General features: G+C 47.2%; 1 protein-coding gene across 2 annotated transcripts in view; it reads right to left on the bottom strand.

The window, feature by feature from the left end:
* Positions 1–14,235, bottom strand: part of SLC23A2 (solute carrier family 23 member 2) — a 106,085-nt gene that overhangs the window by 42,304 nt on the left and 49,546 nt on the right. For both annotated transcript variants that reach the window (NM_001313813.1, NM_001109956.2), the window contains 2 exon segments: positions 6,401–6,558; positions 8,522–8,638. In NM_001313813.1, the coding sequence (NP_001300742.1) occupies positions 6,401–6,558; positions 8,522–8,638 (275 nt within the window).

The following is a 14,235-nucleotide window of genomic DNA, read 5'->3' as shown; positions in this document are numbered from 1 at the left end:
TGCCCCAAATGCATATACAGAAACAGAATGCAGGAGACAGCCCAATCACCCCCACTGCTTCCCTCTACCCTTATAAGTTTCACGAGTTCAAAGCCCCAGACCTGAAAGCTGGAGGTATCCTACAGCCACCCCTGTACTCAGCAAGCACTTACCACATACAGGCCCCAAGAACTCAGGGAGGTGAGAGACAGGGGAGTGCCCTCTTCAGGACAGACAAGGTTAGAGAATGGGTTGCCACACCAGCTACTAGGACTCCCTCAGCCCAATTCCTACCATTTCTCAGCAAAGGAAAGTTGTGTATGCCTGCAGCAGGCCTGTGATGAACAGGAGGGGTTCCTCTGGGAAGGGTCTACCTGCAGTCTTTTCTTTTGTGGGAGAGCTCAGAGTGAGGTCTCCCAGTCTTTTGCCCCAGGCACCTCTTGAGGAACCCCCGACATGGCACCTGCCATGCCTCCGGGGAAGTGGAGAAGGGTGGGTGTGGCAGATAAGGGGCAGGGTTCAAGGGTCCTCCTTCACCCCCAGCTCTGCACTGACACCTGGGAGTGAGGTGGTAGGACTCTGAGAAGTTTAGAGATATACCAACACTTGGAGTCTGTTTTAAGAGGCAACAGCAGCCAAGGTGATGCATCAGCTGAGTCCTCCCCAAAGCCAGGGGAGGCAATACTGCTGCCAGCTGGCTAACACTGTAATGGGGGTGGGGGTACATGGGGGAATCTGAACAAACTTGCCCTGATTTCTTAGGATTTCAAAGCTTTGCATTAATTCTCGGAACAAGCCTGAGGAGTTCCTGGGATTGACATCACAAACTAACCAAAATGAGAATTGTTGAAACCTCACTTGAGAAAACTCAGCAATAAAGACCTTGCTGAAAGCAAAGTGCAAGGGGTCAAGGTCAAAGGGCAAGTGGGGAGGAAGGAGGTGGTAGCAGCAGCCTTTGCAGAACTTTTGCCCCCAGCAGGCAGAGGCTCTGGGAAGCACTAAAGCCACAGCAGTCACACAGTGTCAGGGGCTGAGACCCACAACTACTATTTCAAAACATAGTCCCTGGAGGAAAGGACACCACTTCGTGCAGGGGCAGGTGTGCAGTGAAGGGAGGAGGGTCTGCAGCACACATGGGGTGGCCTCAACCAGCCCACCGGGGGTAACGCCCCCAAAGGAGACTTCACGATGTAGCACCCCAAAGCTGGTGCTCCTAACTCATGCCCAGGTCTGTGGAAGCACACATTGGCTTCACTGCCATTGTTTCCCCGCCAATTATGGTTATTTTAATGGAATGAAACAGGCTTCCAGGAACAGCACCCCACTCTTCAGCAGGGTACCCATATGAAATGAGGAGGGATGACCTGGGCACAGCCCACAGGTCAGGGAGGTTGACACTTCCCTCCCTCTTCTGCTGTAGACCTGTGGTCCTCCCAGCTTCCTCAAAGGAAAGGGCCCACTCCTCACAGGTAGAGACCACAGCAGGTCTTTAGGTTCCAAGCACCCACCGCGTCCAGTGCAATGGAGTACTGGGTACTCAGTAGGAGGTGGGGAAAATACGCAAAGAAATTACAGAACTCAGACACTACATGATCTGAAATCATGACAGCTGAACACAAAATTCTTTTCCTTTTGCTACTGTAAGCCTAAAGAAATGGGCACTAAACTGCAAACACACATACACACACAGACATGCACGCGCACACACACACACACACATGCACAGGCCACCTACCATCCTTACAGTTATGACACTGGGAATAAACCCCTCTCTCCCCTCCATCAGGCCTCCCTCCTACACGGTCCCAACCTGGCCATCCCTTCTGCCCCAACTGCTCGATCTATTTGTTTGATTCTATTGTGATCAGGAAGCAAAAACACAAGTCTGTTATGGTGGTAATTCACAGCCTATGATGAGGTCCACGTTAGCATCCAGCAGAACTAGAGGAATTTCTATGTGACTCTTACTCATACTCAACTTCTCAAACGTAAGCACGTAATAGAAGCTTGTAATAATCTATATGCACAATAATGGCAAAATGTCATCGACAGGACACCTTCAGAAGACCAGCTTCTCATTTTTCACAAATGGAAATAGAGCTTAGGAGGTCATCTGCCCAAGGCCAGAGGGCTGAGTAGGTCCCTCTCACTTCCTGGGCTCTCTGCAACCCTCATGTATGAAGGGAAAAGAAACCATTATTGACCACATGCCTTCAGCTAATGCTTTACACTGGGTACTGTAGGTTCTGACCACCTATGGGATTATAGTTTCCATTAAAATATCCAACTTAATTTTTTAAAAACACATCATTACCTTTATTGTTGCAATCCTAAATTAGTTTTCCTTAAAACTGTAATATTTCATTTTTACTGTTTATTCATAATTAAAGCAACATTACTACACTGCCAAATTAACCATACCCAATACCTAACACACACATCACGACTCTATCTGAGCCAGCACGGGCAAAGCAGGCAGCTCTGGCAGCATCGACTTGGTGAGCCTCTGGAACAGACCCTGGGACACACACCCACTTCCCCATCCCGAGTAGGAGAGGAGCCAGGTGTTCGGAGTATCATGGATGGGTCCTCACTCTGAGATCTGACCGCCAGCCTTGCTCTGCTGGAAATACTGGAGGAGGGGGTGTGCAGGGGAGGCAGTGGGGTATCTGGCCACTCTTGGGATTTCTGCTCTTCTCTCACTCAACCTACAGGAAACGAGCCAGGGGCACAGTAGGTGGTTCCACTGGAGAGGGGAGCCCTGCCCAATGGGGCCCAGTGGAAGGAGGGGAAGAGCAGGGGTTAGGGAATTCAGAGCTCTACTGGAAAGGGTGAAGGGTGGGTAGATGGAACATGTGAATAACCAGGTGCAGCAAACCAACCCCAGAGGTGGTGACTAGCCAGGCAGGGAGGGGAGTGCCCCTCATCCACTTCACCATCTTGGTTCACCCGTGCTCAGCAGTCCCTCAGATATATGGTGGACAAATACTGAAAAGAATTTATCAATAAGAGCTTGAGGCTTTGCAGAGTTGGAATCCACAACACTGGAAGCAAGGATCCCAGGCAAGAAAAAAGTGCTGTTGGCACAGAGAAGGAGAGCAAGAGTTAGCTCAGTGCAAGAAGGGCCAGGAACCCAAGGGGGGTGACATGTGGGCTGCTCTGCCACACTCCCCAGCCCCAAAGGCAGCTGCTCAAATTCATTCAATCATATCCTTTAATCAAAACACTCAAGGTACACTCATGTTTTTCTTTCCATCTTAGGATCAAAAGCAGGAAGGGACTTCTAGAATGCAGGCTACAGTTGAACTCATCACTCAATCCCCCAAACACACACACACACACACACACACACACACACACACACACACACACACTCTCTCTCTCACTCTGCCTCCATCCATCCGTCTCTCCCCACCACCTTCTGGCTAGCTACCATCCCACACAGGGACTATCACCTCTAACATCCTCATTCCTATTTCCCCTCCCGAATCCTTGCACGGATCCCCACTGCCTTTCTCTTAGATATCCCTTGTCCCCTGAATCTGGCCCATCACCCCCTCTACACTGCATCCAGGTAATGTCTCTCAAGGCACAGCCCCAGTAGTGTCTTGCCAACAAAGCCCTAGCAAGTTCCCCTGCCCCGTCCCAAGGCCCAAGCATCAGAGACTGGCCCACAGCCCGGCCTCCGGTGGAGGGAGAGGACTCAGCAGGCTGACTTCCTGCCTTTGCCCTTGCCCTTCCCAGGACAGAAAATGTTCTTTCAACCCTCCTGGGCCAGGAAGGAGCCTATTCTGAGTCTTCAAGACCTCACATGCTATCACCTTCCTTGGACTCTCCCTTCAAATCCCCAGGACATCACTATAAAGGGTGCAGGTGGCTGCCCTTTTTGCTCCACAGCACATGCTCACTTCAACACCTCCACAACTGGCACCGTCACCCAGTGCCTTACACATGGACTGTTCGCTACGAATCTGTGAGAGCAGGTCAGGAGTTTTCTCCCCCTCTTTTCCCAGGTTAAAAGTATGGACGCCACCGCACACAGCCATAGAAAATCCACATCCCAAGACAAAACCACACGGAAGCCCTTCATTCAACACATCATCCTGCCCCAGCAGCACGTATTCGCTAATGTGGTTGGCAGACGTGACACCCACTTCCCAATTTATAGCTAAGCAAATGGCCATACCACAGTGGGAATGGGACCCGCTGCTTCTCACACAAGGACACAGGTGGGGCTTCCCTGATACGCCCCTCGAAAGAGAGCAAAGAAAGCTATACTCACCAAGCCCCTTGGGTAACACACGCACTCACGTTGCACTCACAAACGTCTGCACGTGCATACACACTGCAGCTCTGCATGCTGGGTCTCTGAGCCATTCCAGCAGGTATTTCAAATCCCTCTCCTGTTCTTTCTCTGCTCAACTGCTGGGGGCGGCGGTGGGGGGGCATGGCCATGGGGTTGAAGTGCACAGATCCAAGCTGCTCTGTTTAGGTCTCTCATGCCCTGAGAATGGGCAAGAGGGTCCTGAATGAGTGCCCTCCCATAAATGAGGGTCCTTACCCAAAGACCCCAACCTTCCCTTCTATGTCAACAGCACAGTTGCCTGTGGCTGCCAGGCTCAACTGTCAGTCAGGATTAGCCTCCTTGGCATGAGACCAGGGCAGAGCAGCCAACAGTCCATATTTTACCACAAAACAGACATATGCATTCCCTCTGCTCTTCAGACAGACCAGCAATTCTCAACTGTGAGCACTGCCCAATTTATAGATGGTTTATGCTACAAGCCCCCCAGTGCATCAACAGTTTAGAAAAAGAACAACTCCCCAACCAGAGAACCAGTGGACTGTGTACCAGGTAAGGCTCCAGAGTCAGTCAACAAAAGCTTTTTAATACACTCTAGGCTTGAAATGTAGAGCCTCAAATGCTTTATCAAAAGACTGAAAGATGCTCCCAGCCAGATTTCCCTACCTGGCTCTGAGACAGTAACTCAAGTCCTCTGTGGAATGCCCAGAATGCATTCCCTCCCCGCAGCAGGTCAATGACACCTGCTCCTCCCCTCACAGATCCTCTATGGAGATTCACCCTCTGAGGTAAGGGATGTGCTCAGAGTAACGGCTATAGGCAGTCCTGGAGGGGCAGAACTCCTGCCCTCCAACTGCTGGGCAGCCCCCCAGCCTTCCATCCATCAGCAGACCTGCCAGGGAGCTACCCCATCCCCTCCCAGGCTGGTGCCGGCACTGCCAACCAGAATGCCTCAGCACTACTCACAGCCCTTCTGGAATTTCTCCTGGCCCAAGTAAGGGCAGCCCTCCTGAGGTCTCTGAGGACTCTTACTCCTCAGAGTACAGTCCATGATTCCCAAGCTGCCTTCTGTGACTTCTCCCTCTTGTTCCCCCAGCAGGAAAGGCAGAAGCCTCCTCAGGCTGTCTCTAACGGGGCAAGGGACAGAACTTTCTCAAGTGTCCTCTGCTGCCCCCTCTCCTGGGGACAGTCCCGCCTCAGCAGTCTCCACACCATGAGCAGAGCTGGGGACAAAGAAGGAGGCTGTACTGTGACGAGGGTGAAGAGGAGAAAGGAGAGGAACGAGAAGCCTGCAGGAGGAGGCAGACCTGGACGGATCTAGGTGGACAAGCCAGAGCCCTGGCACTAATGAGGGGAGCACAATCCAGTGGGAAAAGACATGACAACAAAAAAGGACAAAGTGGCATAAGAGCCACACTAGGAGACTATACATAAGATGTATGTGCGGGGATTCAGGGGAGGCCATGACAGCAGCCTTGGGGAGACAGGGATGCTTCACAGAGCAGGAGGGACAAGGTGGGAGGACAGGCAGGGTTTACCAGTTGCTGAGGGAGCACAAGTACAGCAGGTTCCAACAGCAGGCTCGGGGAGGAACTCTGCCCAGGGTGAGTGTGGGGCTCAGAGGTGGGCCCCACCCAGGGGATGGTGGGACACAGCAAGGGAGAAGCCTACAGGGTGGGGCAGTCAGACAGTCAGATTTTGGAACAGAGAGTGGGGTTGCTGCCCAGCAGCACAGAGAAAGACACAATGTTAGCAAGACTGCCTGGGGGAGATGGTGTCCCCACAGAGCAGAGAGGAGAGAACCATGGGGCATGAGTGAAGCACCTCCAGATCTGAGCTAAAGGAAGGGGGACAGGAAGGGGATCCTGGAGAGAATGAGACTTGCCCACTGGGAATCTGGAAGGAGATGAGAGTGAGTCTGAGTCTCCAGCTTACACACCTGAGTGGGAGGCTGATCCCTCCACCAAGGAAACCAACACAGGGTTGGGGGGTGGGGGGCAGTGGCCACTAGGACACCCCCTGCGAGCTCCAGCCAGTCCTTCCGAGCAGCCCTGGGTGAGTGGCCTGGCTCCATGCCTCAGGGGGCTTCAGTATCCCAATTCAGCATCCCAATCTCACCTGCATCCAAACGTTGTCTGCAGTAAGGTTGTAATTCCCACACAGAAGAAAATGGTCCCGATGAGCTGGCTAGTGGCCCACTGGTCATACCCCACACACATGGCGTCAGCCAGCAAAAAGGGCACGGCGATGGTGCCACTGAAGCACGTCAGGTAGTGCTGTGGATGAAGGAGGTGGTCAGGAAGACAGGAAACCCTTCTTTGTCTCTAATTCTAACTGAACTGCCCCCACCCCAACCCCGCGCCCCACCATTATTTTTCTTAAATGGTCCATCAGAAGGATCTCTGGTGCTTGGGGCACACAAGCATACCCTGTGCCAAATCCTCTTTCTTCTTTAGTGTTTCTCCTTTCTGGTATGTTTTCCCGTCTTTCAGCTCACCTGAGTTCAGGCCTGCACAGGTGAGGTTTTATTTACATAACTCTGGCTGGGAATATCTGCTTTGTTCAGATGCTTTTGTAGCATCAATTGCTAAAATCTGAGATCTTTTTCCTTTAATCTGTTGACATGAATTTTATTTCATGGAACCATTCTTGAAACAAACCCTAGTTAGTCTCACTAGTTTTTTCTTCCAGGATTTGTCAATATTTTATGTGGAATTCTATATTTTTGAGATAATCAACCGGCCTTTTTTTTTTTATTCTCTCAGATCTGTGGATTAAAGTTACACATGCTTCATTGCTCAAGGTGTTTTCCATCTTTTTAAGGGTCTGGCATTGTTTACCATCAGAGAAGGATTATGGGTGTATGGTAGCTGTGGGAACCCTCCAGAAAGCACCCATCCCCGACTCCTCCTTTGGGGCCTGGTCCCCAACTTTTTCAGCCCTGGTGGGACATCCCTGGCACTCACTGGTCACACTCCTTCTGTCTGTTCAGCAAACTTCCTACCTTCCTTCCCAAGTTCCCCATCTCTGCTCATGTTTGCCAAAATGGGTTACTTACAGCCCGATGCTCAACCATACAACACTATTAGGTGTTCCATGTGGGGAACTGCTCACAAGCTTAAGAAGACTCCATATCATCAAGAAAAGCAGGACTTATGCAAGATTTCCCGATCCCATTTGACCAGGGAATACTTCTTTATCAGACATCTATAATATAAACATTTCTAAAGGTGAGTTTCCTGAACCTGATTCAGGGTACTCAGCCCAAGCTAAAGACCACTTCACTCCTTTGGCTATTTGAGTCCTCCTTCATTAGACAACTTCCAGTCCAGGTGACCAAGTGCTTTGAGGCCTGTGTGCAAGGTGCAGGCAGGGGTGCGAAGAGTATTGGAAACTGGACCGAAGCGTCAAAGGTCTCCAGGTACAGCCCCACCCCAAGTGACTACACCTGTCTGGGCAATAGGACCAATTTTCTCAGCATCTGAAATGCCTCAGGTTGAACAGCCCATTCCAACTTGAGAAAGGAAGAAAGGGAAGTCAAGTCAAACCTCAGAAGAGAGTCCAGGCTAAAACCACCAACCAGATACAGGCCGGGGGAAAGGGGCCCCCAACTTATGCCCTTCTCCAAAGGCCCCACTCCAATCCTTAAGTGGCAAAAAGTACTGAGAGAGAGGAGGAAAATACTCAAGATGCATGGGCTCTGTGTCAGCCTGTGTCACCTCCCACCTGGTGCTCCCTTGTCTGCTGGCTTACTCACTCTGCTCCCACTGCAATCCACAGCAGACGAAGCTTCTACCACAGCAATGTCTCCCTTCTCTTACAGATAAGGCTGAAACCTCCCACATACATCCTGGCCAACATGGCACTTCTTGGTGTCACCCACGTGTCATGGAAGAACTGACCATGACTGGACTGCAGAAATAGGAATGAAGATCAAAACTTCTCTTCCCTCCCTCTCCTCTTTCTGTATCTCCATGGTCCTTCCTCCTTCCTGCCGCATCACTCATCTTGCTTGTTCCTTTAACATTTTCCTTCCTCTATTCCCAGGTCAACCTCTTCCTCCTGTTCTTTTCTTCCTTTCACTACTATGAAATGAATGCTAGCAAGTCCCAGTTATCATTCTTAAAAGAATAATTTGTAATAAAGTCGTCAATAAATAAAAATCAAAACTGAATTTTTAAAGAATTCGGACAAATCAAACGTCTGCTGGGTGGTTACATCCTAAAGGAACCATCTTACCTGTAACCCCAGAAAAATGCACAGGTACCAGGGCGGGACATCTTCTATGGTGTAAATCATGTCCGATCTCTGGGGGTCTAGACTGCCAGTGCTATCCAAGGTTTCGGCAAGAGAGCTCTGAGAGCAACAAGGAGAAAAGGAATTATTTAATAAAAGTGAAAACCAGTATGAACTCAGCTCAGTACAGGCGGCTGTTACTGAAAAACAACTTTATAATGTGGGGGCCACTCTCTTTGCCTGCCTCTGATACAATGCTCAACACACTCAGCTAGACAATCTGTCCTCAGAGTTTGGGGGCTCAGTATCCCTTGTCACTGACCTACCAGCAAGAGCACCCAGCTTGCTGGGGACACCCTACATGGAAAGGGTGTCCACAAAGAAATACCCTAGCATGAGTCGTCCTTGAGTGGCACCCCAAAGGAAAAAATGTGATAAAATGCTGAGCACTTTCAAACAGAGAGCACTAATTTGCCCTTTCTGCTCCACCCCATACCTGCAAGGAGAAAGATCTCTATCTTAAAAAAAAAAAAAAAAAGTCCTACATCCTCTTATTCAAAGCACTGATGCTCTGACACAATGGTGAGTGAAAAGAGCAAATTCAAAAAGGACACAGGAGGATTCCAATTTTGTTTAAAAACAGACTAAAAGGCAGCCCTGGTAGCACAGCGGTTTGGTGCTGCCTGCAGCCTGGGGTGTGATCCTGGAGACCCGGTATCAAGTCCCACATCGGGCTTCCTGCATGGAGCCTGCTTCCCCCTCTCCCTGTGTCTCTGCCTCTTTCTCTGTGTCTATGAATAAATAAATAAAATCTTAAAAAAACAAACAGACTAATAAACAGGATGCCTAGGTGGCTCAGTGATTGAGCGTCTGCCTTTGGCTCAGGTCATGGGATCAAGTCCTGCATCGGGCTTCCTGCAGGGAGCTTGCTTCTCCCTCTGCCTATGTCTCTGCCTCTTTCTCTGTGTCTCTCATGAATAAGTAAATAAAATCTTTAAAAAAAAAAAAAAAAAAAGACTAAAGATGTATTTATACTTTAGGGGACAGTTTTTTTTTTCTTTCTCTCTCCCCAACCATTACTACAGACTTTTGTGTTGCATGCTTTTTGAGCCAAAATCTTCACAAAGACTGAACACTTTAGGTTATAGTCTGGATGTTTTCAGCCAATATCTGCATTACTTCTAAGCTAAACAGAAAAGTCAAGGTAACCTCAAATCCTCCTACATCTCTTCAAAACTCTATGAACTTCAAAACTCTTCTAAAACTCTATGAAAAATTTCTCAGACTCTGAGAGGCACATTTTTTTTTTAAGTCTATTGTAACTTAAAAAAAAAAAAAAAAAAAAAAAACCTAACAGGAAACAAAAGTAAAAGATGACCATTCTGACTTCTCCAGCCCCACTTATGCCCTCTTATCCATGGATATGGTCCACAGAAAGACACAGACTCCCTGTTTGTCAATCGACTTCCTGTGCAGACGGAGATGGGGATCTGGGGGGCCAAATACCTTGAACAAAAGAAGTGACACAATTCAGCCTCACTTTTTTTTTTTTAAGATTTTATTTATTTATTCATGAGAGACACAGAGAGAGAGAGAGGCAGAGACACAGGCAGAGGGAGAAGCAGGCTCCACGCAGGGAGCCTGATGTGGGTCTTGATCCCAGGTCTCCGGGATCACGCCCTGGGCTGAAGGCAGTGCTAAACCGCTGAGCCACCCGGGCTGCCCACAGCCTCACCTTCTAAAGCCTAAAGGTAAATGTCTGATGTAAGTTGACATTTGAGCTACTCCAAATGAGAACTGAGGCTGACCTTTCAGAAAACTTTTTCTTCCTTTCTAAACAATGGATATTGGCGGGTTTACATTCCTGAAGGACTTAAAATGGATTGCATATGCCTTTTAAAAATTTGTTTGTAGGGATGGTAGAGAAAATACATGCGTGTGAAAAATGTGGTTATGTACTGGTGTGCAAGAAAAGATTAATTCAGCAAGTCTGGGTTGTCCAAGCCCCCACACGTCAAAAAATGGCCCAGTCTTTGCCTGGTAATTGGGAGACAACCTGTGAGTTCTTAGAATATCTTGTTTTCTTCTGTTTTTTAAGGTTTTATTTACTTATTTGAGAGAAGAGTGAGCAAGGAGGAGCAGATGGGGGGGAAGAAACAGACTCCATGCTGAACATAGAGCCCGACACAGGGCTGAATCACAGCCCTGAGATCATTATTTAATCCAAAAACAAGAGTCAAGTGCTCTGATAGAATATCCCAGATGCCCTGGAATATCCTGTTCTTAAGAGTTTGTCTAGTGATGCCAGGGTGGCTCAGTTGAGCGTCTGACTCTTGCTTTGGGCTCAGGTCATGATCTCATGGGTCATGGGATATGTCCCATGTTGGGCTCTGTGCTCAGCACCAAGTCTGCTTGAGATTCTCTCTCCCTCTGCACTGCCCCCCACAACTCTCACAAGCTCTCGCTCTCAAATAAATAAATCTTTTAAAAAGAAATAAGCTTTTAGAAGTCAGAACAGAACAAGGAAAACAATATAGGAATTAATCAAAAAGAAAAAATTCCAAAAACTAAAGGATATGGTTGCAAATTAGAAGACCCACAAAGAGCAGCCTCGGTGGCTCAACAGTTTAGTTCCACCTTGAGCCTAGGGCCTGATCCTGGAGATCCGGGATGGAGTCCCACGTCGGGCTCCCTGCATGGAGCCTCCTTCTCCCTCTGCCTGTGTTTCTCATGAATAAATAAATAAAATCTTAAAAAAAAAAAAAAAAAAAAAAAGACCCACAAAGTACTCAATGAATTGATGAAAAACTATTCAGATATTTTGGAAGGCAGTCATGCTTACCACCATACCACCAATGTTGCTCAGACTCGGACATTTTCAAAACTCAATAAAACAATCAACTGTATTAAGAAAAACCTTATGGGATCCCTGGGTGGCTCAGCGGTTTAGCACCCGCTGTCAGCCTAGGGCGTGATCCTGGAGTCCCGAATCGAGTCCTACCTCAGGCTGCCTGCATGGGGCCTGCTTCTCCCTCTGCCTGTGTCTCCTCTCTCTCTGTGTCTCTCATGAATAAATAAATAAAATCTTAAAAAAAAAAAAGAAAAAAAAAAACCTTAAAACAAATTTAAGAGCAAAGCGAAATAGAATATGTTGACAGAATTTGGATAGAATTTTTTTTAAAAAAGGAATAAATAGTGGAAGTGATAAAAGCACAAGAGAAAACAGACATAAAGAGAAAACAGAGTAAGGGTCACAGGCTGGAAGTGGGGGGGGAGGGGTATCAAATCATGTAAGAGAAAAAAAGATTAGAGATAAAGGACAGCCAGAGAAGGCAAGCAAAGGAGATTCAAAATATCTCTCACTGGAGCCCCCAAATAAGAAAACTAAAAGAACAGACTAAAACAAAAAATAAAGACAGAATTCAAGAAAGCTTTCCTAGAGTAACTGGACCTTTAATGCTAAATACTCCAAGTGCCAAAAAATCCTGACCCAGAATGGTCAACATCAAAACATACCTAAGTAAAGTTACTGAATATCAAAGATAAAGAATCCAAAATACAGGCAAAAAGATCAAGGTGCTGATAAAAAGAAGAAAACAAAACTGGCCTGATTTCTTCAAAGCCACAATCAATACCAGAGAATGAAAGAGTAGCAACAAAAAGGTATGTCTCAATTATTCTCTTAAGTTTATATTACACAAGGCAGCCTGGATGGCTCAGCGGTTTAGCGCCACCTTTAGCCCAGGGCATGATCCTGGAGACCCAGGATCAAGTCCCACGTCGGGCTCCCTGCATGGAGCCTGCTTCTCCCTCTGCCTGTGTCTCTGCTCCTCTGTGTTTCTCTCATGAATAAATAAAATCTTTAAAAAAATTCGTATTACACAATTTTCCATACATGTATAAAAGTGGAAATATGGAATGCCCACCCCATCTCTCTCCCCAGCTTCAAAAATAACCTACGCTGTGTTCTTGTTTAATCTACTCCAAAGAGAACCACCTTTTACAAGAACTACTAGTATCTTAATTTTAAAGAGAATCCACAAGGATTGAAAGTTTAAAGGAGGTCTTTTACTTTAAAAATAAATTTCGGGCAGCCCCGGTGGCGCAGCGGTTAGCGCCGCCTGCAGCCTGGGGTGTGATCCTGGAGACCCGGGATCAAGTCCCACATCAGGCTTGTTGCGTGGAGCCTGCTTCTCCCTCTGCCTGTGTCTCTGCCCCCGCCCCCCCGCCCCGTGTGTGTCTCTATGAATAAAAAAAAAAAAAAATCTAAAAAAAATAAATTTCAACATTATGGAAATAAGTTGATCTTCTATTTAACAAACTTGGTGACAGCTGTTGAAACAATGGGGAGCTAAAGAACCCAGTGCCAAGCCAGGTGGGATATTCAAGTGGTACACGTTGAACTATGCAAGTGAACTAGTTCACTTGGGACTGTTTTCGCATTTTGGCAATCTCTGCTTCCTAAAAGCCTCAAGCTATTTTATACTCTCCTGTCCTCTGTGCAAGGGCCCTGGGAAGTTACGTGTTATCATAACCCCATTTTACAGATGAGGGGGTAGAGACACTGAGGGACTGAGTGAGTGACTCAAGAGCTGAACACGAAGACTGCATTTGCCACCATGCTACATGGCCTCCCAGGAAAAACAGGGCTGCTCTTTAGAAATTACCAGAAACTGACTTTCTGAAATTGTGATTAACAGTGATTTGCCAATACCACTGCAACTACTTCACATGATTCTGTAAACATATTTTGTGGGGAATCTGTAAAACAACAAAATGCTGATATTTCTAAACCGTTTACTTGTAGTTACTTCATCCTTGTTCCAAATACCCTCACTATAAACAAAGTTCAATTCCCTCAGCATCCCTCACTGAAGAATCCCAACAGTACTGGGGTCAAGTTCAGAATGTACTGGGCGTGGGTCCCAGTGCTATCTTACAGATTCATGGTTCATGACTCAAGGCATTATCCTTCTGGTCCTTTCAGAAATAAATCCCTTTGAGTATATTCCAAGATGGGTATCTTGCAGTTAACACCATGTTAACCAGCATTTATCATAAGGAGCTCAAGAGTATTAAGAGATACCAGAAGTTTTATATAAAATAAGTATTTGAAAACTAATAGCTCACTATAATTAAGAAAACATGAATATGGAGAATATATGTGGGATGATCTTCTCTGGCCCCTACTCCTCCTCTCCTGCAAGGTTTCATTGTTAATTCAGTCAGGTGTTCAGAGACAGCCTTTCAATGCCCTCTAAAAAGCAAGACCCCCGGGGTGCCTGGGTGGCTCAATCAGTTAAATGTTCACCTTCAGCTCAAGTCATGATCCCAAGGTCCTGGGATTGAGCCCCACATCAGGCTCCCTGCAATGGAGATCTGGTTTTTCCCTCTCCCCCTGCTTGTGTGTGCACTCTCGCTCTTGTTCGCTCTCTCTCTCACTCATTCTATCTCAAATAAAATTAAAAAAACAAAAAAAAGGGCAAGATCCCAAAGGGCAGCATGAGGTTTTCTTTGCATGAATTCAAGACAGAAGACAGAAATTTCATTTTCTTTTTCTCTAAAACAGAGACAGTGGTAGCACCTCTCTAATCGGGTTTCGGTGAGGGCTAAATGTGACCCGCTCTTTGAATCATACAGCCCAAAGCCTGGACCATTTAGCATCATTCAATACATGGTAGCTCTTCTCTCCAAACTTGTCATTTCATAAAATCAGC

Source organism: Canis lupus, chromosome 24, assembly GCF_011100685.1.
Source record: "Canis lupus familiaris isolate Mischka breed German Shepherd chromosome 24, alternate assembly UU_Cfam_GSD_1.0, whole genome shotgun sequence".
Taxonomy (NCBI): Eukaryota; Metazoa; Chordata; class Mammalia; order Carnivora; family Canidae; genus Canis; species Canis lupus.
This window is presented reverse-complemented; position numbering and strand designations above follow the sequence as displayed.